The sequence below is a fragment of the Diceros bicornis genome, unplaced genomic scaffold (assembly GCF_020826845.1).
Source record: "Diceros bicornis minor isolate mBicDic1 unplaced genomic scaffold, mDicBic1.mat.cur scaffold_61_ctg1, whole genome shotgun sequence".
Classification (NCBI taxonomy): domain Eukaryota; kingdom Metazoa; phylum Chordata; class Mammalia; order Perissodactyla; family Rhinocerotidae; genus Diceros; species Diceros bicornis.
This window is the reverse complement of record NW_026691491.1, coordinates 1,601,442-1,627,131: the sequence shown is the minus strand read 5'-3', so window position 1 is coordinate 1,627,131 and position 25,690 is coordinate 1,601,442. Positions and strand designations below refer to the sequence as shown.

At 38.4% G+C, this 25,690-nt stretch overlaps 1 protein-coding gene and 1 long non-coding RNA gene across 2 annotated transcripts in view; one reads left to right on the top strand and one right to left on the bottom strand.

Moving 5' to 3' along the window:
• LOC131403247 (centrosomal protein kizuna-like) overlaps positions 1 to 15,542 on the bottom strand; it is a 74,513-nt gene extending 58,971 nt beyond the window's left edge. The window contains 3 exon segments of the mRNA XM_058537522.1: positions 6,494 to 6,809; positions 7,254 to 7,857; positions 15,504 to 15,542. Of these exon segments, the coding sequence (XP_058393505.1) occupies positions 6,494 to 6,809; positions 7,254 to 7,857; positions 15,504 to 15,542 (959 nt within the window).
• A 274-nt stretch (positions 15,543 to 15,816) lies between these two features.
• Positions 15,817 to 25,250, top strand: LOC131403242 (uncharacterized). The gene is made up of 3 exons (XR_009219325.1): positions 15,817 to 15,908; positions 22,748 to 22,795; positions 25,152 to 25,250. It is a non-coding gene; the product is annotated as an uncharacterized LOC131403242 (long non-coding RNA).
• Positions 25,251 to 25,690: the final 440 nt, after the last annotated feature.

Sequence of the window (25,690 nt, the reverse complement as noted above, 5' to 3'; positions counted from 1 at the left end):
CAGAATAGTCAGACTTCTTACATGGTGGTTCAGGGTTCCAAGAACACATGTTCCAGCAAAAAGAGTGGCAACTGCACGGCCTTTTATAACTCAACTTTGGAAGTCATAGAGGATCAATTCTACCATGCTCTATTTGGTTGAAGCAGTCATAAGCCCATCCATATTCAAGGGAAGGGGAGAGAGATCCCATCTTTTAATAAGAGGAGTGTTGAAGAATTTGCAGCCATATTTCAGATTGCTACAACCCCATACCTCACAGTACAGAGCTTTGGGCCTACTAGGTATTCAGGAAATTTTGGTTGACTCAAAATGGAATTACAAAATGGGATTTTCAACTAAGGTACTATAACTAGAAGAGAGAACAGTTTGGTTCTTTAATACAGGGGTTTATAAAAAATAATTAATTTTAAATGGTCTACATAATTTCAAAACCAAAAAACTAAACATCAAACTCAAAACAGACCATCTATGAGGGGCTCACCAATACACTGGACATAGCTGAGGAAAGAATCAGTGAGCTTGAGGATATGTCAGTACAAATTTCCCAAACTGAAATGCAAAGAGAAGGAAGAATGAAAAAAAAATGGGACAGAACATCCAAGAATTGTAGGATAATTACAAAGGGTGTAACATACAAGTAATGGGAATACCAGAAGGAGGAGAAAGAGAGAAAGGAGCAGAAGGAATATTTGAAGTAATAATGGCTAAGAATTTTCCGAAGTTAACAACATATACCACCAAACTACAGATCCAGGAAGCTCAGAGAACACCAAGTAGGATAATTACCCAAAAAATCTACACCTAGGAATATCACAAAAATCCTTAAAGTGTATGCACCTAACAACAGAGCATTGAAATACACAGGCAAAAAGTGATAGAACTGTAAGGAGAAATAGATAAAGCCACTATTATAGTTGAATATTTAGTCACCTCTGTCGGTGACTAACATATCCAGCAGGTAAAAAGCAGCAAGGATATAGCTAAACTGAATAGCACCATTAAATTGGATCTAATCGACATTTATAAGATACTTCATCCAACAACAGCAAAATACACATGGTCACATGGAACGTTTGCTAAGACAAACCACATTCTGGGCCATAAAACACACCTCAACAAAGTTACAAGAACAGAAGTCATAGAAAGTATGTTCTCAGACCACAACAGAATTAAACTGAGATCAATAACAGAAACATAGCTAGGAAATCTCAAAATATTTGGAGATTAAACAACACACTCCTAAACACATGGGTAAAAGAGGAAGTCTCAGAAGAAATTTAAAAATATTTTGAACTGAACGAAAATGAAAATACAACTTATCAAAATTTGTGGGATGCAGTGAAAGCAGTGCTTCCAGGGAAATTTATAGCACTGAATGCACACATTAGAAAAGAAGAAAGCTCTAAAAGTCAATAATCTAAGCTCCCACCTTAGGAAACTAGAAAAGAGAAGAGCAAATTAAATTCAAAGTGAGCAGAAGAAAAGAAGTAATAAAATTTAGAACAGAAACCAATGAAATTGAAAATAGGCAAACAATAAAGAAAATCAAAAGACAAAAAGCTGGTTCTTTGGGGAAAAACCCAACAAAATGGATAAACCTCTAGCCAGGTTTATTAGTCTGCTCAGGTTGCCATAACAAAATATCACAAATTGGGTGATTTAGACAACAAAAATTTATTTTTTGCAATTCTAGAGGCAGGGAAGTCCAAGATCAAGGTGTCAGCTGATTTGGTTCCTAGTGAGACTTGCAGATGGCCACCTCTCACTGTGTCCTCACATGGCAGAGAAAGAAAGCTCTGGTGTCTCTTCCTCTTCTTTTAAGAGACCAGCCCCATTGGATAACGGCTTCACCCTTATGATCTCATTTAATCTTTATCATCTCCTCATAGGCAATCTCATTTAAAGCTCAGGGTCCTCTTCCAAGTTCACTGGTTGTTGGCAGAATTCAGGTCCTCGTGGCTATAGGACTGAGGCCCTCAGCTCCCACAGGGCACATACCATCGTCTGCCACGTGGCCTTCGTCACAAGATGGCAAGTTTGCTTCTTCAGGTGAACAGGAGAGTATCTCAGCTGCTTTGAATCTGATTTCAGTAAGTGCCCAGTCCCTTTTAAAGGTTGATCTGTTTAGGTCTGGCCCACCCCGAACAATTCCTTTTTGATTACCTCAAAGTCAACTGATTTGGGGACTTTCATTATGTTTGCAAAATTCTTCACCTCTGTCACGTAACATAGCCTAATCACAGAAAGGAAATCCTTCAAACTCACAGTCCTGCCCGCACGCAAAGTGAGGGGATTATACAGAGTGTACATCAGGGGGCAGGAACCTCAGGGGCCATCTCAGAATTCTGCCCACCAGTGTATACAATTAATCCTGATGAAACTAATGATGTCAGATTAATTCTCCTAAATCAAGTTACTCACCATACCACTCTTCTCTTAAAATAACCTTCAATAGTTCTGGAAAACACAGAGAAGGAACTTTAAATTCTTTACCCTGATATTCAAGGTCTTTCTCAAACATGACCCAGGCAACATTTTAAACCTTTACTCCAACAAGCCCTGCTCAATGAGCCCTTAGTCACACGCTTTGCTCTGCCCTCCCACGCCCTTTGTGTTCTCTGTATCTGCATTCCTTCTTGCACTCTTCCTCCAGACCTCATTCACTCCTTTCCCTCCTCCTTCTTATTCAAGCCTTTACAGCCTTCAAGATGCTGCATCAACACCCTGGGATAAAACCTTTCCTGACCCTTTTGACTCACACTGAGGTTATCTTCATTTGAATTTGTCCTCAAGTACTGTGGTGGATTGCAAAAAGCAACCGTAATCTTCTCATTCCTGTGTGCAATCATTTGCAATGTGACTTTGCCACTCATCCCATCAAGAGGTGGATTATATTTTTTCACCTCTTGACTCTAGGCTGGGTCCTGTGACTTTCTTTAACCAATGGGACATGAGCAAACCTGACACAAGCAGACACTTTAAAGCATTTGTGCACTGGGGCTTGCCCTCTTGCTGTGCTGGGAACCCTGCTACCACCACCAGGTGACTGAGGTTGGACTACTCTACTGGACGATAAGGGACATCTGGCCAAATAATTCTTGTAGCCCCAAATGACACTGGGCCAACCACCTGGCACCTGAAAAATAATAAATGTCTGGTGTTTTAGGTCATGGAGCTTTGTACCAATGTTTGCAGCAAACTACTCTTTAACAATGAGATTCAAGGTCCTCCTTTTTAACAACATTGCTTTTACTCAGCTTCATTCTAGTATGCTTCCTTGTGAGAAATGTGAATTATAGCTTGCAATGAAGGAACTGTGCAGGAAGCACAAGCTGGTCTTCAATTATCTGGAAATATCCATGGGGGTGGGTCATGAACCTTCTCAAAGATGCTTGGCTTTTAAACAGAGAAGCAATCCATATGTCCATCAACAGATGAATGGATAAACAAAATGTGGTATATCCATACACTGGAATATTATTTAGCCTAAAAAGGAATGAAGTTCTGATACCTGCTACAACATGGATGAATCTTGAAAATGTTATGTGAATTGAAATAGACCAAAAGGACAAATATATAAGGGGGACAAAAAAGTTTTGGAAATAGGTAGTGGTGATGGTTGTACAATATCATGAACATAATTAACGTCACTAAATTGTACACTTAAAAATGGAAAATTTTATGTTATATACATTTTAACACAGCATTTAAATATTAATAATATAATATGCCAAAAACTCTTGAATTATACACTTTAAATGGGTGGATTGTATGGTACGTGAATTATATCTCAATAAAGCTGTTAAAAAGTTTTTTTAAATAAAACAAACAAAAAACAAGAGAAAACACCACCAAAAGTCACCCTTGATTTCACTTTTCTCCTCAGATGGAAACTACGCTGCATACTGCACATCTATTTTCCCTTCACTGCCAGGAAGCTTAAGACCAAGTTTTATGTTCAAGGTCAGCAACTCAGCTGGCACATAGATGTGCTCAAACATAGTATCTATCATCATTCTCATCAAATCAGAGGTTCCGCTTTCCTGTTCAGATCCTTCTATGTGTCTTCCTTTGTCCCATCTCTCGATCTTTGTTAACTAAAATTCATTCAAGTGACTTTTCTCCAGGCCCCCAACAGACCCTAAAGTAAACTGAGATAATGAACCTTTGAGGTCATAGTATTAGCTCTGTAAATATGACACTATAGTCTCAGATGAATAATTAACCCTCAGAGCAAGGAGAAGAGCTCATGCTAAAGAGGAAATAAGAGAACGCAGCGCCTCAAAAGCGGTGAGGATGTCAGCAGGTTAACCAGGATCATTTAAACCACCTTCAACCTATTCCTGGGTAGTACTTTTTTTTTTGTTTTGTTTATTTATTTATTTAATTTTTCCCCCCAAAGCCCCAGTAGATAGCTGTATGTCATAGATGCAAATCCTTCTAGTTGCTGTACGTGGGACACGGCCTCAGCATGGCCCAAGAAGCGGTGCGTCAGTGTGCGCCTGGGATCCGAACCTGGGCCGCCAGCAGCGGAGTGCGCGCACTTAACCGCTAAGCCACAGGGCCGGCCCCTGGGTAGTACTTTTACCACAGAAAAATCAATGGGCTCAAATTTGGTAACAGACAGAAAACAACCATTGGTGACTGACCTTTCATTCTGGGACCATTCCATTAGGACAAACTATTCAAAAATTCCCCAAATGCCCATATTTTCTAACAAATTTTGGAAAACTATATCCCAAAATTCTGAGGAACTTGGCTTTAAGATCATAGGAAAAAGTCAGTCATATAGGAGAAGGAGAGAGAGAACATTCTTAATTCTATACACATACCCAACTTTTTTCATCTCAGAAAAAGCCTGAGTCCTGGGTAAGTACGCTAGTCCCCCAGTTAATCCACCAAACTACTTACTGGTCCAATGAATTGCTATAAAAAGAAGCCTACAAATACGAAACCCAAAACAGATACATTCTATCTCTAGTAATAAAGTTTCTGATGATGTAGTATATAATACCTGTACCTCTTTGACGAGAGAAGTATTCTTACTAGAAAAATCCAATGGGGGGCCAGCCCGGGGGCACAAGCGGTTAAGTGCATGCGCTCCGCTGCGGCGGCCCGGGGTTCGCTGGTTTGGATCCCGGGTGCGCACTGACGCACCACTTGTCAAGCCATGCTGTGGCGGCGTCCCATATAAAGTGGAGGAAGATGGCCATGGATGTTAGCCCAGGGCCAGTCTTCCTCAGCAAAAAGAGGAGGATTGGCAGATGTTACCTCAGGGCCGATCTTCCTCACACACACACAAAAAAATCCATTTGGCTTGCCACTCTAATAAATCAAATTTCCCAATGACAGGAACCATGTTGGTTCTTCCATCCACAGTACAAGTACTTTGTACTTGGATGTGCTATTAATAAATATTTCTTGAACATCACTTTAAAGTCAATCAGACTATAAATTAAAATTTTCACCATAAGTAGATAATGAATGGTAAGAGGCAATACATTAAAGGTGCAATGCTGCTCTAAAAGAGAACATATCCCCTCATATACAAGGATGCCCACTTGGCTTTTCACTGTTGCTGGGACTGTTGGAAAGAAAGAGTGATGGCATCACAGTGTAACAGAAAATTCTAGTGGTGGCATGTGGGTTGGGGAGGCAGGCTGTATGGAAGGTCTGCCCCAACGGCCTCCGTGTCATTCCTATGCCCCTAGCCTTGATTTCTTCATTTTTAAAAGGCGAGATCTACCTTAGTTTGTTACGTAGGTTCCTTCCACTCCTAAAAGAGATTTGATGCTATTAGAGTTATTTTTCATTGCAGAATTGGTTTTCAACAGTTTCCATGTTTTCTACACAATTCCACCTAGTACCTCCAATCAATAATAAAAAATTATACATGAGCTTTCATGAGTTGGATATTATAATAAGTGCTCAAAATGTATAACACTGATGTTGTTCCTATTTAACATTAAAGATTCCAGTGTTCTCATATTTACATTCAGAAAAGGAAAGCTGGCTTAGATATACACTTAGAAGAACTTATTAACTCATATTTAATCGTATGACAAAAATGACACCATGGCAAGGGATATTAGGATTAAGCAAATTAATTAGATACAAAGTTCCTAGCCTCTAAAGCTGAATTCCTAGTAAGTTTAACCGTTTGTCACCTTCTGTGTTACCACAACTTCAAAATGATTTGTTTTCTTAAAAGGCTGGAGGGTAGGGGTGGGGGGAATGACTTATGAATTAACCAGGGATTGTTTGGATATAATTATAAACTGCAAATCACCATGATTTCAATGATATTCAGACTTTTAAAGCTATTTTATAAAAAAAGAAAAGAAAGCAAATTAGACCTTTGCTAAGAGATTATTTATGAGTAAGGAACTTATACATTCATGACTGAGTGTTCGACAATACATTCCCAGTGGAATGATCTCTAAAAATGTCTATAATTAAAAACAGAATAGTAAAAAAAAATTCAATGGCTTACTCTCTTGTTGGTGAGTTAGCGGAGGATTCCTTTTTTGAATCAGGAGAGCTTAGAGTTTGCAAAATACAATTATGTTTTTCGGTGGATAGGGCACCTCTTTCTTGCTCAGAGTGGATTAATTTTAAGGCCTCTATTCCATCTTCTCCCTCCATCTTGTCACTGGGATCTGGCTGTGGTTCTGGACTCTCTAAAATCAGATCATCTTCACTTACGGCAACTGTGAGGTCACTGCTGCTGCTCAGACCTTCCTCTTCCTGCTGTTGCTGCATTTTCCTGAAGGGCTTCTGTGCCTCGGGGTCCCCGTGAGGAGGATGATCTGTAACAGGGGATATGAAGAGACTACTGATCACTAAGTGCAGGGAGAAGCGAGGTAAGACGTTCCACCTCACGGAGTGCGATTATTCATCAGTTAAAACATGTAGAAACAATCTATGATTAATTACAGTATTTAAAAACTCATTAAAAATATTTTATTAAATATATTAAAAATATAACAATGAGTTTAAAAATCAGAGAATTCGCTTGTAAGAATATTTCCACATACATATTTAAGAATTCATTAGAATGGAATTTGTTGGCAAAGTCAGCACTGTACTTTGTTTTTTGACAAAAGATAAAATTAGAGAGTACACTTTGTTCTTACATAAGACCACTACCACCCAGAAAAACTAAATATCAACAAAAATCAGCAAACAATCTCAGCCTCTCACCCCACCTGAGAAACCTTCCTGAGCAGAATGCTTCTCTTGAGAACACTTACTTTCAGATGCACAGTATTCTGAGACTGATATCGGAGCGACTGGTAGTCTGGCACTGTCTTCCTTGACTTCAATATGTTCCCGTGTCAGTATATCTCCCTCTGATGCCCCTGATCTGCTGGAACTGTCACACTTTAAATCAGTGGTTCTGCTCCCTGGACGTAATCTTCCCCGTAACAGGGAATGGAGTTCAGCAGACTTTCTGCTTTCAGATAAATTACTCTTGCCGTGATGTGAGTTGCTTCCTATCTCCAAGCAATGAGTCTCTTCCTCCTCAGACAATGGGCTGGCTGTGACTGGCATTTTCTCATCAATCTGAAGAGATGTCCTTCCATCTATTTTGTCAGACTTATTTAAGCACTGTGTGCCACTATTAGTGCAGACTACATAGCTGTCTGTCACATCACTGCTCTGGGCTGTCTGTTGCTGTGAACATGGGTCAGGAATTGTTCTGAAGTTCTTCGTGGGTTGGGGAGATTTCCGCTCTGTACTAACATCTCCAGTGCTTGAGATGGCTGACATTTGGCGGCCCATAAAGATTGTTGCTGGTTGATACAATCCTCTTGACACAGCTGTCCCCAAGTTAATCCCTGCCTGCATTGCAACCTGCAGCACCAAAAGAGACGTGAGTTAAATGTATTGTGTATGAACAATTAGGTTGTTTAGGTTGTTTTCAGAAATGAAATGAGGTAAAGGAAGCATGACCATTGAAATCAACAGCTACCATGTTTATAAAACTCATGGCTTCCTACAAAACGAATGAGCAAAAAACTGGTATAGTCCATACTCTTTAATTTTAAAAACAGTGTTGGTTCACAAAGCAAATATTGTCAAGGAACTATGGAATCTATATTTTTCAAAAAGAAATGCATACATTGCACAACTATGTGAATGTAATTAACGCCACTGAATTGTACACTTAAACGTGGTTAAAATGGTAAATTTTATGTTATGTATATTTTGCCACAAGCAAAAAAAACAGCTGTGAGTTCTAGCCTCTTTCCTCAGAGATGCTCAGATTTGATGGAGCTAGGAAGGTACCTGATGGAAAAAAAAAAAAAGGGAGAGGGAGAGAGAGAGACGCATACAAAGGACTACCAGAGGTTTCAAAACTCTATTTCTGGTATTATGTGTAATATAAAAAACCCTCCAATAATCACATTCGAGATTGCATTAAAATATTCTGCATATGTGCAAACAGCCATAATTTCTAGTCAACCTCAAATAACAACAGTTTTTCCTGAACATCTTCAAATCATTTTAAATACATTTAAAGCAATTTAAATTTACTGGCATGTCTATCAGGAAAATGAACATTGTCTCTTCCTTGAAAAGAGAGAGGGGAGGGGAGAGGTGGAAAAAGAAACAGAAGCAATTGGTTCAGTGGCTTGATCAAGGACACACAGTGGGAAGCAGAACTGGAAGTAACAACCCTGAAGCCTTGAGGAATTTAAGTGCTTTTCTTCCAAAGAGACCAAAGCATCTCCACATATACAGTAGCATTTAGTTCACAGAGCCCTACAGAATAGATGGGGAGACGTATTTGCACCCCTTTTCTGCATATGGAAAAACTGAGGCCCAAATGTTCAGACAGAAAATGCTATAAACACAGCTGCAACAGAATCAGGTGTTGCTTCTCTTCAAATATACCATCTCTTCTATTCCAAAAAATAAAAGAAACAACTTGGATGTTAAAAACAAATGAACAGAGATGTCAGAGAAAATGGTAGAATAAGAACCTCTCAAAATTCTATGTTTCATAAAAGAAACAGTGACACTGGAAAACATCTTCAACACTGGAAAATAACTTAGAATTCCGGAGATTAACCACAGGCTTGCAGCAATCAGGGGAGCATTTACTCAAGAAAAACAACTGAATCTTGGTAGGAACAGTACACTTTATGGTGCTTTAACTTGTCCTATTCTCATTTCCCACTCTTCAGGTCTGCGGTAACTTTGAAAATCCACAGCCTGTAACCCAGCAGTCTAACAGCTACTGGAAGGAGTGGAAAAGAGATGGAATTCCTTCAACGCCCCATTCTCAGAGAACTGTCATTACGTGACTTATCTGGTGGTTTCCTGGAAGGCTACACTCACAAGACTGTCTTTATTTGACTTGACTTGGAGCTCACACAGTGCAAAAAGCCTTCTCCTTGGGGGTATTTGTCAAAAATAATCAGAGACAGGGGCCGGCCCAGTGGTGCAGGCGGTTAAGTGCACACACTCTGCTGCGGCAGCCCGGGGTTTGCCGGTTTGGATCCCCGGCATGCACTGACGCACTGCTTGTCGAGCCATGCTGTGGCGGCATCCCATATAAAGTGGAGGAAGATGAGCACGGATGTTAGCTCAGGGCCAGTCTTCCTCAGAAAAAAGAGGAAGATTGGCATCAGATGTTAGCTCAGGACTGATCTCCCTCACAAAAAAAAAAAAAAAAATCAGAGACAATTGTTTAACATCAAGGCTGTATATAAAAGTTGGGCAGTAGATAACAGTTGGGCAAACAACAGGCTAACCAAAAACCTTAAAAGGAAAAGCTGATTAACAAGATGTCCATAGGGGGCTTTGAAAAGCTCCAACATACTCCTGGAAATCCAGATGGCCACCTGCACCCTCAGGCCTTGGGCATGCTCAGCAAAAGTCCTGAGAAGGGCCTAAGCTCTCACCTCAGGCTTACCCTGAGGCTCTGTGCAAGCACTTAGCAAAGGTCAAGGTGGAATTGTAAACTGTCTGGATGAGGGCTGAAGGTGTGCCTGAAGACACACTCAAAGCCCCTTGTCAAAGACTGTGAAACTTACTGGTTTTAGGCATTTCAAAAAACTCTGTCTAATCATTAGCTGATCACTAATAAGTGAATAGACCCTTCAGTGACCACACATGACAAAAAAATACTTTACATAATTAGTCCAGAAAGTCAGTAAACAAACAGCAACAACAAACTCTGAGAGGAAGAGAATCAGATGTTCAGAGTTGTCATATTTTATTATTTTCAAATGTCCAAATTTTAACAAAAAATTATGAGACATGAAAAAAAACAAGAAAATAAAGCCCATACACAGGAAAAAAAAAAAAAGCAGTCAAAAGAAACTATTCCTGAGGAAGCCCAGATGTTGGACTTACTAGAAAAAGGCTTTAAATTAGCTATTTTAAATATGTTCAAAGAACTAAGGGAAATCATGTCTAAAAAAATAAAGGAAAGTATGAGAACAATGTCCAAAAAGAGATTATCAATAAAGAGATAGAAATTATTAAAAAAAAAAAAGAACCAAATAGAAATTCTGCAGTTGAAAAGTACAATCACCAGAATAAAAAATTCACTAGAAGGGTTCAGCAGCAGATATAAACAGGCAGAAGAAAGTATCAACAAACTTGAATATAAGTCAATTGAGATTATCAGACTGAGGAAAAGAAAGAAAAAAGAATGAAGGAAAATGAACAGAGAGAGATCTGTGGGACACCATCAAGCATACCAGCATAGGCACAATGAAAGTCCCAGAAGGAGACGAGAAAGAAAAAGGTGCAGAAAGAAATTCTGAAGAAATAATGGCAAAAACTTCCCAAATTTGATGAAAAACATTAATCTACACTTTAAAGAAACTCAACAAAGTCCAAGTATGATAAACTCAGAGATCCTTACCTAGATACATCATAATCAAACTATTGAAAGCCAAAGAAAAAGAGAATCTTGAAAGTGAAAACAGAGGAGTGACTCCTCATATATAAGGGATCCTCAATAAGATTAGCAGTTGATGTCTCATCAGAAACCATGGAAGCCAGCAGGCAGTAGGATAACATACTCAAAGTGCTGAAAGAAAAAGACTGTCAATCAAGAATTCTATATCTACCAAAACTTTCCTTCAAAAATGAAGGAGAAATTGAGGTATCCCTTGCTAAACAAAAACAGAGAAAATTTGTCATTACCATACCCGCCCTACAAGAAATACTACAGGGAATCCCTCAGGCTGAAATGAAGGGACACTACACAGTAACTCACATTCATAGTAAGAAATAAATAGCACTAGTAAGGGTAACTACATTGGGAAATATAAAACAAAGCATAAATATATTTTTTGTTTGTAACTCTTCTTCTTCTCCTATATAATTTAAAAGACAAGTGCATCAAGCAGTAATTATAAATCTATGTTGATGAGTAGCATATAAGATATAAAGATTAAGTTTGTATTACAATAACATCGCAAAGGAGTGGGAAAAGAATGGAGCTATATAGGAGCAAAGTTTTTGTATGCTATTTAAATTAAAATGGTATTAATCCAAACTAGATTATTATAAGCTAAGATATTAATTATGACAGCAAGGTACCCACAGCAAAATAAATGACAGAGATTTAAAATGGTATACTAGAAAATATATATTTAGTGCAAAAGAAGGCAGCATGGAGGATTAAAGGAACAAAAAAAGATATATAGAAAACAAAGAGCAAAATGGCAAATGCAAATCCTACTTTTCCGATAATGACATTAAGTTTAAATGGAATAAATACTACCATTAAGGTAAGAGACTGGTAGAATGGATAAAAAACATGATCCAACTATATGCTGTCTAAAGAGACTCATTTTAGATTCAAAGACACAAAGAGGTTCCAAGCAAAGAGACAGAAAAGGGTATATGAACAAAGCCTCATGGAAAAAATATACTATGCAAACAGTAACCAAAAGAAAGCTAGAGTGGCTATATTAATATCAGACAAAATAGACTTTAAGACACAAAATTGTTACTTGAGACAAAGGACATTTTATAATGATAAAAGGATCAGTTTATGACAAATTTATAACAATGAGAAACAGATATCTATACCTATATCTATATATCTACACATATCTTAACAACAAAGCCCTAAAATACCTGAAGCAAAAACTGAGAGAATTAAAAGGAGAAATAGACAATTCAACAATAGTAGTTGGAGACTTCAATACCCCACATTCAATAATGGATAGAACAACTGGATAGAAGATCAATAAGGAAACAGAGGTCTTGAACAACTATAAACCAATGAGACCCAATAGACATATACAGAAGACTCAACCCACCCAACAGCAGAATACATATTCTTCTCAACTGCACATGGAACATTCTATATGTTAGGCCATAAGTGAAGTCTCAATAAATTTAAAGGGATTGAAAGTATGAATTCTGCTGACAATAGAATGAAATTAGAAATCAATAAAGGAAGGAAATTTGGCAAATTCAAAAATATGTGGGAATTTAAAAACACACTCTTAAATAACTAATGGGTCAAAGAAAAAATCACAAGGGAAATTAGAAGATAGTTTGAGATGAATGAAAAGGAAAACACAACATACCAAAACCTATCAGAAGCAGTGCTTAGACTAGGGAAATTCATAGCTGTATGTGTCTATATCAAAAAAGAAGAAAGAACTCAAATCAGTAACCTAAACTTCCATGTTAAGAAATTAGAAAAAGAAGAGCAAATTAAATCCAAAGCAAGCAGAAGGAGGAAAATTATAAAGATTAGAGCAGAAATAAATGAATTAGAGAAGAGAAAAGCAATACAGAAAATCAACAAAACCAAAAGTTGATTCTTTGAAAAGATCAACAAATTGAGATACCTTTAGCTAGACTGACAAATAAATAAATAAATAAATAAATAAATAAATAAATAAATAGAGAGAAGATTTAAATTACTAAGTAAATCAGAAATGAAAATGGGTACTATGTTACCTACCTTACAGATATAAAAAATATTATAAAGGCATACTAAAAATAATTGTATGCCAACAAATTAGATAACCTAGATGAACTGGACAAACTCTTAGATGGACACACACTAACAAAATCTACTCAAGAAGAAATAGAAAATCTAAATAGGCTTATAACAAGTTAAGCAATTGAATTAGTAATCAAAAAACTTCCCCTAAAGAAAAGTCCAGGACCAAAGGCTTCACTGGTGAATTCTACCAGACATTTAAAGAATAGTTAACACTAATCCTTCATCAACTCTTCCAAAAGCAGGTGAGGAAGAAATACTTCTCAACTCATTCTATGAGGCCAGTCCCTAACACTGAAACTAGACAAAGATGTCTCAAGAAAATTACAGACCAATATTTCTTATGAATATAGATGTAAAAAATTTCAATAAAATACTAGCAAACCAAATTCAGCAACATATAAAAGGGATTATACACCATGATCAAGGAGGATTTATCCCAGCAATGCAAAGTCGGTTCAACATATGACAATCAAGTAATGTAACATACCATATTAATAGAATAAAAGACAATCCCTCTGAATAATTATCTCCATAGACACAGAAAAAGCATTTGACAAAATCCAACGTGTTCATGATAAGAAAAAAACACTCAACAAACTAGGAATAGAAGGGAACTCCCTCAACTTGATAAAATGCATCTAAGAAAAACCCACAGCTAACATCATAGTCAACGGTGAAAGATTGAAAGCTCTCTCCCTATGATTCAGATTAACACAAGAATGTCTGCTCTCATCACTTCTATTTAACACTGTACTGCAGATTCTAGCCAGGAAGTATGACAAGAAAAAGAAACGAAAGGCATCTAAACTGCAAAAGAAAAAGTAGTCACGTGCTGAATAATGATGTTTCAGTCAATGACGCACTGCACATATGACGGTAGTTCCAAAAGACTAGTACCATATAGCCTAGGTGTGTAGTAGGCTATACCATCCAGATTTGTGTAAGTACACTCTATGATGTTTGCACAACAGTGAAATTGCCTAACAATGCATTCCTCAAAACATATCCCCATCGTTAAGTGATGCATCACTGTAAATCTATCTCTATTTGAAGATAACGTGATCTTATATAAAGGACTCCACAAGGAACAAACAGAGCTAATAAACAAGTTCTGCAAGGTTGTAGGATACAAGATCAATATATAAATAGAAATAATGTACTTCTATACATTAGCAATAAACAATCTGAAATTGACATCAGAAAACAATTCCATTTACAATAGCATCAAAAAGAATAAAATACAACAGAATAAATTTAACAAAGAAGTGCAAGACAAATACACTGAAAACTATAAAACATTGAAGAAAAAAATTAAAGGAGACCTAAACAAATGGAAACACATTCTGTGTACAAGCAATGTAAGACTTAATATTGATAAGACAACAATACTCCTAAACTGATCTACAGATTCAAAGCAATCTCTATCAAAATCCCAGCTGGCATTTTTTCAGAAATTGACAAGCTGATACTAAAATTCATATGGAAATACAAGGGACCTAGAATAGCCAAAAAAATCTTCCACAGAAGTGCAAAGTTGGAGGACTCACACTTCCCAATTTCAAAACTTACTACAAAACTAGAGTAATTCTAGTCTGTACTGGTATAAGGACAGACATACAGATGAATGAAACAGAACTGAGAGTCCAGAAATAAATCCATGCATCTAAGTCAATTGATTTTTAAGACATCATCTTTTTAGAGCAATTTTAGGTTCAAGGGTAGAAGGGGCTGGAATTGGTTATTTCCTTTTCTCCACATAGAAGCCTAGGGCCTTCTGGAGTTGGGTATTTCCCTTCCCCTAGATCAGTTAGGCTCTGGTTAAATAGCTTCTCCTGAGGGCAGATACTGCTAAGAACAGAATGCTCTAGTGCATTTCAAAAATGGTTCCTTTTCCCCATTCCTCTACCTGAATTATGAGGGAATTTTTCTCCGATGTTCACTGTGAGGACCTGTAAACTCACAAAAGAGGGGAGTCTCCCTATGACTAGTCCCCCTGGAGTTTTTAATCTCTTGAACCTATTTACACTGAGCCTCCAGCAATTTGTCAGTTACAGTTGAGGTTTCTCTCTCTCAGCACTGGTTATTGTAGAGGTTTCAGCTCTGTTCTGGTAAGTTGTGTTTTCTCTATGCACCTGGCGGTCCCTCCAATTTTAGGAGTAGTGGACTGCCCTATGATCTCACTTCTCTGACAGACTGAAGAAGAGTTGCTGATTTTTTGGTTTGTTTGTGTTTTTACTTGTTAGGATGGAGTGGTGACTTCTAAGTTTCTTACTTGTTGGACTGGCAAAGAGACTATATTGCAATTTTAACAGCTGCATATTATCCTGTTCTATAGATGCACCATAATTTATTTAACCAGTCTCATTTTGATGGACCTTGGTTTGTTTCCCACCATCTACCACTGCAAACCATGCTGCAACAATATCCTTGAGTGTATGTCTATCTGCAAACGTGACAATACTAGTGGGACAGCTTCCTAGAAATAAAATTGTTGGGTCAAGATTGCCTTAGAGGATATTGCAATTTCACCATCCAAAGAGGCCATTACGTCATTCCTAAGAGTTTTCCATTATACCATATGGTTTAATTAGCAAAATTATATTAATCAACATTCTGATTTATCAATATGAACAGTATTTGTGATACAATGTGTCTTCTATTCCTTTTGTAATTGAAAAGCTGATATAATAACAAAGACAAATTTTAAAACAGGCAAAAATCACCTATTACCAGTACCCTAATGTAACAACTACTTTCATTTTTCCTGTTCTCAAAATAAGTTATTTATAAAGATGGCTCCAAGTGATGTGCTACTGTGCTTGAGCTTCAGCTGGCTGCACGTGAGGACTCAGAGTAGGTACACAATAGCGGTCATTTAGTGAAGACCTGAGGCAAATCAGTGACCAGACTTGTGAGTTTGGAAGGCCCTGGATATTTCACTTTCAAGACTCATTTAGGGAGTGTTGATGAACCAATACCAGAGAAATTACTAACCCAGCTCAGGGAGTACACAGCAGTCCCTCCCTCTTTGTTGGTCTGTTAAAGGCCAAGACATAAAGCAAAGGTGTAGGCCTGTCTCAGAGATGAGAAAGCCACCTGGGAGGGCCAAAGGAAGTGCCTTGAGTTACTCCTTGCAACCAGTAGTTCTCAAACTCCTCTGACCCACTAAGAGAGGCAGAAGACTCCAGGCCCATTTCCACTGGACAAAGAATGCAGAGAGCCAAGAAGCGGAGAGAAACAACAAGAGTCTAAATGGTAACCTGTGCGATCAACAAAAGTAGCACAAAACCATGATTTAACTTACAGTAAACGCTTCCGTAACCACAGGAACTGAAAACAATGACCAATTCAAAAAAGCACTGTTAACAGTGGGTACTTCCTAAAAACAGGAGAAGTTACAATTCTCTGTGATAGCAAGTAGTTATTAAGTGCCATTTTGCCAAGAATTCCAGACTTTTTAGAATATGGAACTCTGGGTCCTCAACAAACTCTAGTAATACACTAATTAATGAGAACATTATATTTTAGTGGCATGTAATAAATCAGGAGTTATAAAAAGATTACCCTTAATTATGCATAAAAATCAGTCTGGTGCATTATTCCCCCATAAGGATCAAAGGAGGCAACTTGTATTTGAGGATCTGCTGAGACCCAATAGGAATAAATAGAAAATTATTTAGGAGACTCAATAGGGAAAAAAGTTCTACTTTTTTGGAGGGGGAGAGGGGTAACTTTTTATTTTGATATAACTTCAAACTTACAGAAAAGTTGCAAGAATCATACAAGAAACTTCCCTAATACTCTTTAGCTGGATTTAACAATTGTTTATGTTTTGCCCCATTTATTTTATCATTCTCTCTCCCTCTACATACATGCATGTGAGTATGTTTATATATATGCATACTATTTTTTCCTGAACCATTTGAAGGTAAGTTACAGACATCTTCCCTCTCTCCCCCTAAACAGTTCAGTATGTATTTCCAAATGTCCACAGGGACATTCTCTTTCATGAGCAGAGTTCAATGATTAAAATCAGGAAATTTTACATTGATACAATCTTATTTTTCATTCCACAGTCCACATTCAGATTTTGTCAATTGGCCCAACAATCTCCTTTGTAGCCAACTTTTTTCCAGGTTCAGGATCCAATCTAGGGTCATGTCTCTTAAATTTCTTTTAATCTGGAACAGCTCCTCAGTCTGTCTTTGTCATTCTTGACCTTGACATCTTTTTAAGAATATAGGCTGGCTACTTTGTAGACTGTCTCTCAATATGTGTTTGACTGATGTTTCCTCATGGTTACATTCTGGTTATGCATTTTTGGCAGGAAGACCGCAGAAGTGTGTTTCTAGTTTTCAAGTGACAGGAATAACACTTTCATAAAGTAAGTTTTTTTTTTTCTTTTGTGAGGAAGATGGGCCCTGAGTTAACATCTGCCAATCCTCCTCTTTTTGCTGAGGAAGACTGGCCCTGGGCTAACGTCCATGCCCATCCTCCTCCACTTTATATGGGACGCCGCCACAGCATGGCTTGACAAGCGGTGCGTCGGTGCGCGCCCGGGGTCCGAACCAGCGAACCCTGGGTACTGCAGCGGAGCGCGCGCACTTAACCGCTTGTGTCACCAGGCCAGCCCCGATAAACTAAGTTTATTGGGAGGGAAATTAACTTCCAATCTTTCTCCTATCAAACAAAATAGTTAGAAATATTCCCTTAAAAACTTGGCTTAAAAAAAACAAAAAACAAGACTGACAACAATGTAATATCATTTTATACCCATTACATTAAATTTTTTTAAATTAAAATTATAACACTCAATCCTGGACTGGGTCCTGGAACAGCAAAGAGGCATTAATAGAAAAACTGGTGAAATCTGAATAAAGTCTGGAGTTTAGTCAATAGTGATGTACCTATGTTGGTTTCTTAGATTTGACAAGTGTGGCACTATAATGTAAGAGGTTAACAATGGCGGACACTGAGTAAGGAATTCAAGGGAAATCTTGATATTATCTTTGCAGCTTTTCTGCAAACCTAAAATTATTCTAGAATGAAAAGTTCACTTAAAAAATTATAACCCCCAGTACTGATGAATGATAGGTAAAATAGAAGCTCTTGCATTCTTGGTAGCAGAATAAACAGGCAGAATCCTCTTGGAAAAGAGTCAGACATTAAGGGTCCTAAATATCCTTGTTGCCTTTGATTCTATAATTCTACATGGAAACATTGTAAGGAAATAAACCTAACAGAAAAAAAAGCTACGTGGACAAACAAGTTCATTTGCAGCATTATTTATAATCATGAAAAGTTGGAAGCGACCTATATGACAACAAAATAGGCAAGATTAGGAAGTCATAAAAATGAGGCAAATGAAGACTATGTCACATCAAGGGAAATGCTGAAATATGGTAAATGAAAAAAAAATTATATATTCAGTATGCTTATACCTATGTAAAGATCAATCTAAACACAGGAAAAAGAAATTACCCAAAATCTGTTTGTAAAGGATTATGCCAGGAAAATGAACATTGTCTTCTTGGCTTTTTTTCCCCAAATTTAACAAATTTAACTTAATTGAAACTGTTAAAAACAGTTTTATTGAGACATAATTCACAGATCATACAATTCATCTTTTTAAACTATATAGTTTAGCAGTTTTTTAGTTTATTCACAAAGCTGTGCCACTATCACCACAATCAATTTTAGAACATTTTCATCATTCCAGAAAGAAACTCCATACCCTTTAGCAATCACTCCCCATCCTCCCCAACCTCCAGCCCTAGCAACCACTTACCTTCTGTCTCTAAAGATTTGCCTCTTCTGGACATTTCATATCAATAAAATTATACAATAGGTGTAATAGGTGGTCTTTTTTGAGTGGCTTTTTTCTTTTTCGTTTTTTTGGTGAGGAAGATCGGCCCTGAGCTAACATCTGTTGCCAATCTTCCTCTTTTTGCTGAGGAAGATTAGCCCTGAGTTAACATCTGTCCCCATCTTCGTCTGTTTTGTATATGGGATGCCACCATAGCATGGCTTGATGAGCAGTGCATAGGTCTGTGCCTGGGATCCAAACCTGCGAACCCGGCGGCGCCAAAGCAGAGCGCGTGTACTTAAGCGCTACACCACTGGGCCAGCCCCTGACTGGCTTTTTTCACTCAGCATAACGTTTTCAAGGTTTATCCATGCTGTAGCAGTTATAAGTACTTCCGTTTAACGGCCAAATAATATTCCATTGCATGGATATACCACATTTTGTTTCTCCATTTATCAGATGATGGACATTTGAGTTGTTTCCACTTTTTGGCTGTTATGAATACTGCTGCTTTGAAATTTGCACATAAGATTTTGTGTGCATGTTTTTACCTCTCTTGAGTATATACCTAGGTGTGGAGTTGCTGGGTCATATGGGAACTATATTGAACATTCTGAGAAACTGCCAAACTGTTTTCCAAAGTGGCTGTACCATTTTACATGCCCACCAGCAATACTTTAAACTTTTATAACAAAAAATGTACAAGAAATCTGCAAAAATTAACTCCTGCTCACCATAAGGTAATGCTACATTTGAACGGGCTCAACATTTGCAAAGTAAAATATTGGCTCTAGCGAAATACAAGCTGGGCTTTTGCAGGTTGGCAGATTTCCCACTTGCCGAGAACAGGCACAAAGACAGGCGTCTCTTTTCTTTTTTAAAATAGTCTGTCAGTTGGTTTGCTTAGCAACAGGAAATAGGGTGGTCTTGAATCTTAAAATTCTGAACATAATTATGCGTCTTCTCAAAGCAGTTTCTGAACCAGGGAAGCTGAAGAGAGAATGTCGCGTTTCACATTATTGTTGACACTAGAATAATATTAGGAATTGACAGGTTTTTGAGAGACAGATGTTATTGCCGAAAGAAGGATCGTGTATCAGAATTTAAGGATCTGACATAATGATCAACTTTTTTACGCCTTCCTATTACTTTCTGTAGTTGAGTGCTTGAGGTAAATCTATAATCAAAGATTTTAGTTCAGTTCTTCCTTTTCCTGTCACAGTTACCCATCTGCAATTTCTTAAAAAATATTGAGAGTTGGGCAAAGTGATAGCAAAGCAAACAAACACAACTGAAAATACTTATTAAGGAACAGAAGGTAACTTCTTCAATCAGGCATTCCTCTTTGCTGGAGGAAAAGAGGGGACATATATAAGGAGATATCAGCAAGTTTAGAATTATTGTAATGATGTCTCGGTTAATAATTACTAACCGGAATTTTCAAAGCAAGAGGATCTTGACCACTACTGTACTTTGAAAAAATATTTGTTATACTTCGTTTTACAATATGCTGAGGAAATTTTAATTTTTTCTTAATATATTTTTTCCCCAGACAAGGGAATTGGGAAGCATCAAGGTGAATGTAGAATGGAAACAGAGCTGTCAGACTAAATTTTCAGCTTTTCACACAGTATAATTATCACTTTTTAGTTTCCACATAAACAAGTCCTTAAATTACATTAAGAAGATTTCAAAAATATCCCTTAATAAAAACACATATAACAATCCTGAAGGAATTATTTTACTTTACCATGTGTTATAAACTGAATTGTGCTGGCCCCAAATTCTTATGTTGAAGCTCCAATCCCCAATGTGACAGGGCCTTTAGGGAGGTCATTAAGGTTAAATGAGGTCATAAGGGTAGAGCCCTAATCTGATAGGACTGGTGTCCTTAGAAGAGGAAGAGACAGCAGAGATCGCTCTCTCTCCACGCACAGGCACAGAGGAGAGGCCATATGAGGACACAGAGGAGGGTGGCCACATGCAACACAAGGAGAGAGGCCTCACCAGAAACCAACCCTGCTGGCACCGTGCTCTTGGACTTCCAGCCTCCAGAAGAGGGAGAAAATACATTTCTGTTGTTTAAGCCACCCAGTTTGTAGTATTTTGTTATGGCAGCCTGAGCCAACTAAGACACCACACCAATGTGATTTGTAACTGTTCTTTCCTTTTTGCCACTGTGACAGATTATAGACACAACCAAATTTTCTCAACTGAGGCCACAAAGAGATGTCTCTGGCCATTAAATCCAATAGTCATTGGAACTATCTAAATTTTAAAATGGATCCATTAAATTTAGGCTTCAAAGGATGTATTCTAAGTTATTTTGTAGGATAAATCACTATAAAATCAATATATTATGAGTTGTTACCACCAGGGGGCTTTACTTCCCATTTCTTTAATTCATAGCTAGCCTCTCTACCCCCATAGCTGGCCTCTCCACTATCCTAGATCAGCGGCAAGAAGCCAGGACCAAAGTATGGCTAACCTAGTGGAGAATAAAGATGGTGATGATGGTGACAGTGGTAAGAGTGGTGGTGACAAGATCAGTGAACATTTGTCAAGCACTTACCAGATGTCAAGCAGATATCTATTACCTTTTTTAATCTTCAAAACAACCATTATTATTATCCCCACTCTTACAAGATTTAGCAAGGTTGAACAATTTGCTCTCTGTCACAGGATTCAAACCCAGACACAAGCACTCCAGTGCCCATTTCTTATGCTACAATTCTCAAAACTGAATCATTTAAACTCAAATTGTGTTACTGAACCATAGCTTTTTTGAAAAAATAAATAAAAATCCCTAATAATGAATCTGAAGTCTATGTCTAATTTCTTAGTAAATACAACCAGTACAAAACCAGATCTACTAAAATAGACTCTAAATGGAACTTGTACCTGATAAATAAAATCAAGTCCCTGTAGGGTAAATGGGAAGAGTAGAAAAGCAGACAGAAGCTTCAGGAGAAATTCAGCATTCCTAAATTGTACCAGTAGGTGATTTTCCAAAAATGATGGAACATTTTTTGTTCAACATTTTCCCCAATAACTCTAAGCCAAAGCAACTGCCTTCATCAAAACAATACAAGTTAAGTCTTGGTTTCAAGTAAAGAACAGAAGCTTAACAAGTGTCTGAGAATATCAAGGCAACAGCTCATTCTTTTATAATACAATTTAATATGCCCTGTATCTGCTTGGAAATTCCCAAATAGGGTGACTCAGGATATAACTATGTCTCTTAGAGTTCCCTGTTCACTAAAGAATTACCACAGAGAGACAGAACACCAACTCCATTTTCTAATTCTGAGAGACCTGAGTAAAGATAAAAGCAACTCATACTCTACCACAATTAAAAAAGCAATCTCATCCACAGGCAGGCTCCTTTTTCCTAAAATGGATTAACCACCTGTCCATTCCTTCCTCATATATTTAATTTTTTTTCACTATATTAACATTATTAAATTAACTAGAGCTTCTATTCCTAGAGCATAGATTACCAAAAGTTGGATGGCTGGGATAAAGTATATATGGCTATTAACTGTGATGGTTATTGCTAGATTCCTTTCCAAAAAAAGTTCTAGGCACTAACATTTTTTTTCAGACTATATGAAGCAGGCTGTCCTTTTCTACTAATACAGTATTTCATAGAATATAAGTACACAAAGTTTGGAAAGTCTTCTAAAGAACAAGAAATCAATATTTGTTCTCCTGTGGAGGCCTCTGTAATCCCTTGTACTATCAAAAGGAGAAAAGAAACTGTTACTCACAAAATTTATCTGCCTCATGCAAAATCGACTTATGTTTCCTTTTCCCATTCTCGTTCACTTTTTCTCTCTTCCCCATCACTCCACTGTAAGATGTGCACCTATATGTATGAACACAGCTTTCTCACTTGTAAGAGCCTTGACACCTAACACACTTGTCCCATAATTTCACCACAGAGAAGGCGAAAGGAACGATAGTTGGGTAGCCAAACATTTCCACAAAAGGTAAGACTTTATTGTTATTTTCTTTCTTGACTACGAGAGAAGCTAAATCCCTTAAAGAAAGTCTCCCTCTCATCATTTTCCTAAGTGAAATCTTTCTTCCAGTAACTGAAAAGTGAGTAGATATATTTATTAATTAAGGCTCTGAACCAGTCTGCTGAGATTTGCTCTTCTACCGACCAGTTGTGTGACCTGGGAACAAGTTACCTAACTTCTTTGGCCTCTGTTTCTTAATCTGTAAAATGGGTACAAAAATAGTTCTTACTTTGTAAGGTTGTTGCAATGAGAGTGTGTATATGTTTATGTTTGTGTGTATATTTATAAATATTTATATACACACACATATAAAGACCTTAGTACCTGAAACACAGTAAGACCAATGTAAGTGTTAGCTGTAAATCTGAGCCACATTCCCCACTACCCACCTGGAAGGCACCCCTAAAAGGAAGCAGGATGTGGAGAGTTCAAACTTCATTTGCCCTCTAACTCCATGTGAAATGGGAGGCGTGCACACCTGGCTCAAAGAGAATAGCTGTCTCCTCTCCCTCTTTGAAGTCAGCGGGCCATTCTCACTCACCAGGTGTAGCAGGGGAAGGGGCCCTGGGCCCTGCCCCACGGGAGCTCATGGTCTAGCGAGCCTGGAGAGAAGAGCAGTTACTACCCTCTCCTGAAAACAGGCCTGCAGATCTAGTTTTAGGGCCAGGACTTGAAAAACTGTTTGTGTATTCAGTTTAATTTCTAATTGTTTTCTGAATAGAAACACACATGAATTAAAAGCTATTAAGATAAAAGAGGTCCAGCTGAACACAGAGAGACTACCTTTCGACTTGTCATCGCTCTGGGTCAAATGAAGTCACATCTTTGAGGATGGCAGAGCTGAGGGGTCACCATCCCCATGAAGGCACAATGGCTTGGTATTAGAAACCTGGGCAACCGCTCAGAGCCGCACATTAGGGAGATTCTTGTGCACTGTGTATAACTGAGCAGTGATTCAAGGGGACTGTTGGTGAAGGAAGCACTGTGGGCCAGCAAGGATAAGAAACTGAGGCTTATACAGACAACTTTAAGTAAGAACCCAACTCCTTCACCCCCTTCCCCTACTGTTCTTTCCTGTAGCAAGTATGACAAGGCCAGGCCCATATCCCTGGGGCCCTCACCACCCCAGTACATGCCCACAGTGTCCTCCTACAAGCACCCATGCCTCCTGGCCGGAGCACTTCCCTCGCTGCTGTGCAGCTGCCAGAAGTGGAGCCAGGCACAACACTCAGTCAGTGACAGACGGGAGGGGAAGGGTAAACGCCTCCCTTTCCCACCCCCGTGTGCAATAACTCTGAGGCATGTTCTACAGTCTTCCAAGGTTCCGTAAGGGGACTGAGCTCCAGCTGCTCACAGAGGTAACCTACTCAGTCACACTCTTTATCGGCCCTGTCACTTTCCTCTCTCCTCTATTTGGGATTTTTGGGACCACCTCCTACATAAACTACTTATACTCAAATCCTTGTCTCAGGATCTGCTTCCCGGCAATTCCAACCTAAGTCATTTCCTCTTTAAATATGGGCACTTCAGGATAGTCTTATGACTCCTTTCCCCTTGCCAGGATGTTTATTTTAACCAGGTGTCCCCTCCAGAACACGGGTCACTTCACCCCTTGGAGATAAGCCTGGGCTCTACAGTGGCTGCCTTGGTCTTATGAATACTACTCAGATCCTGGGAGCTGCAGGCTGTCCTCTCAGGATGGAACTCTTCCCACTGTGTAACGCTGGGGTGTCTTCGTCTGGTGCGTCTCCTGCTGTGGGGCTTCTTCCGCTCACAGCTCTACCACCTCTCCTGACATGGCTCAAATCCACAGCCAAAGCCACTGCAAAGCCACTGCACACTAGGCACACATCTGTCTTCTTGCTTGAAGTTTTCTTCAGTGGAGCTTGAAGGTATTTCTTCTCTCCAAAAAAGCCAACTCAAATGGATGCTCCTTTTATTGGAAATGTGAGCAGTTTAGAGATGGGCACTCTGCTTTTCACGGCTCACCTGATTCAGCTGGAATATTACAGCACTAAGGGAGACCATTTCACTAGCTCCCAGAGTTAGATAAAAATGCAGAATCTAAATAAATAATTGAAATATTTCACATGATGTAGCTAGGATGTTTTTATCTGATCAGGAATTCCTCCCAACTTTTGAAGAGCCTTTCACCCATGCTCACTTATAAGGCAGTGCAGCAAGATGGCTAACAGTATGGCTGCTGGGGCCAAATGGTCAGGGTTTGATTTTTGCCTCTGCCTAGCTGTACAGTCTTAGACAAGTTAACTTACCCCTCTGAGGCTCCCTATAAAATGAGGATAACAACAGTATCTACCTCCAGGATTGCTGAGAAGATTAAACGAGTGGGCCCTCAATTCAGTGACTGGCATCCTTATAAGAAGAGATGAGGACACAGAGACATGGAGGGAAAAAGATCATGTGAAAGACATAGGCAGAGATTGGAGATCTGCTGCCACAAGACAGGGAAGCAGGAACCACCAGGAGCTGGAAGAGGTGAGGGAGGGTTCTCTGCTGTGTGTAAACTGTGTGTCAATTGTAGGCCTCTCCCTTTGTTCTCACTCAAACCATAAAACCTAACAGTACCTTGTCTTAAAAATTCTGATTATCATGTGGCTTATCATATGGCTATCCTGAAGATCATGGACCATGCCCGATGCCATCATTTAAATTTCTCAGGTCCACAGTTATCACCCCTGAACTCCTTCATTTTTCATTGTAACTCACTGAAATCACAGTCTCCATCTAAGAATCAGTAAGGAATAATTTTAAATGTATGGGAGAGAAAACCCAGCTAAATTTAACTTAAAATAATTTAACAATATAAGAAGAAGGAAGAAAAGAGTCAATGAGGGAAGAAAT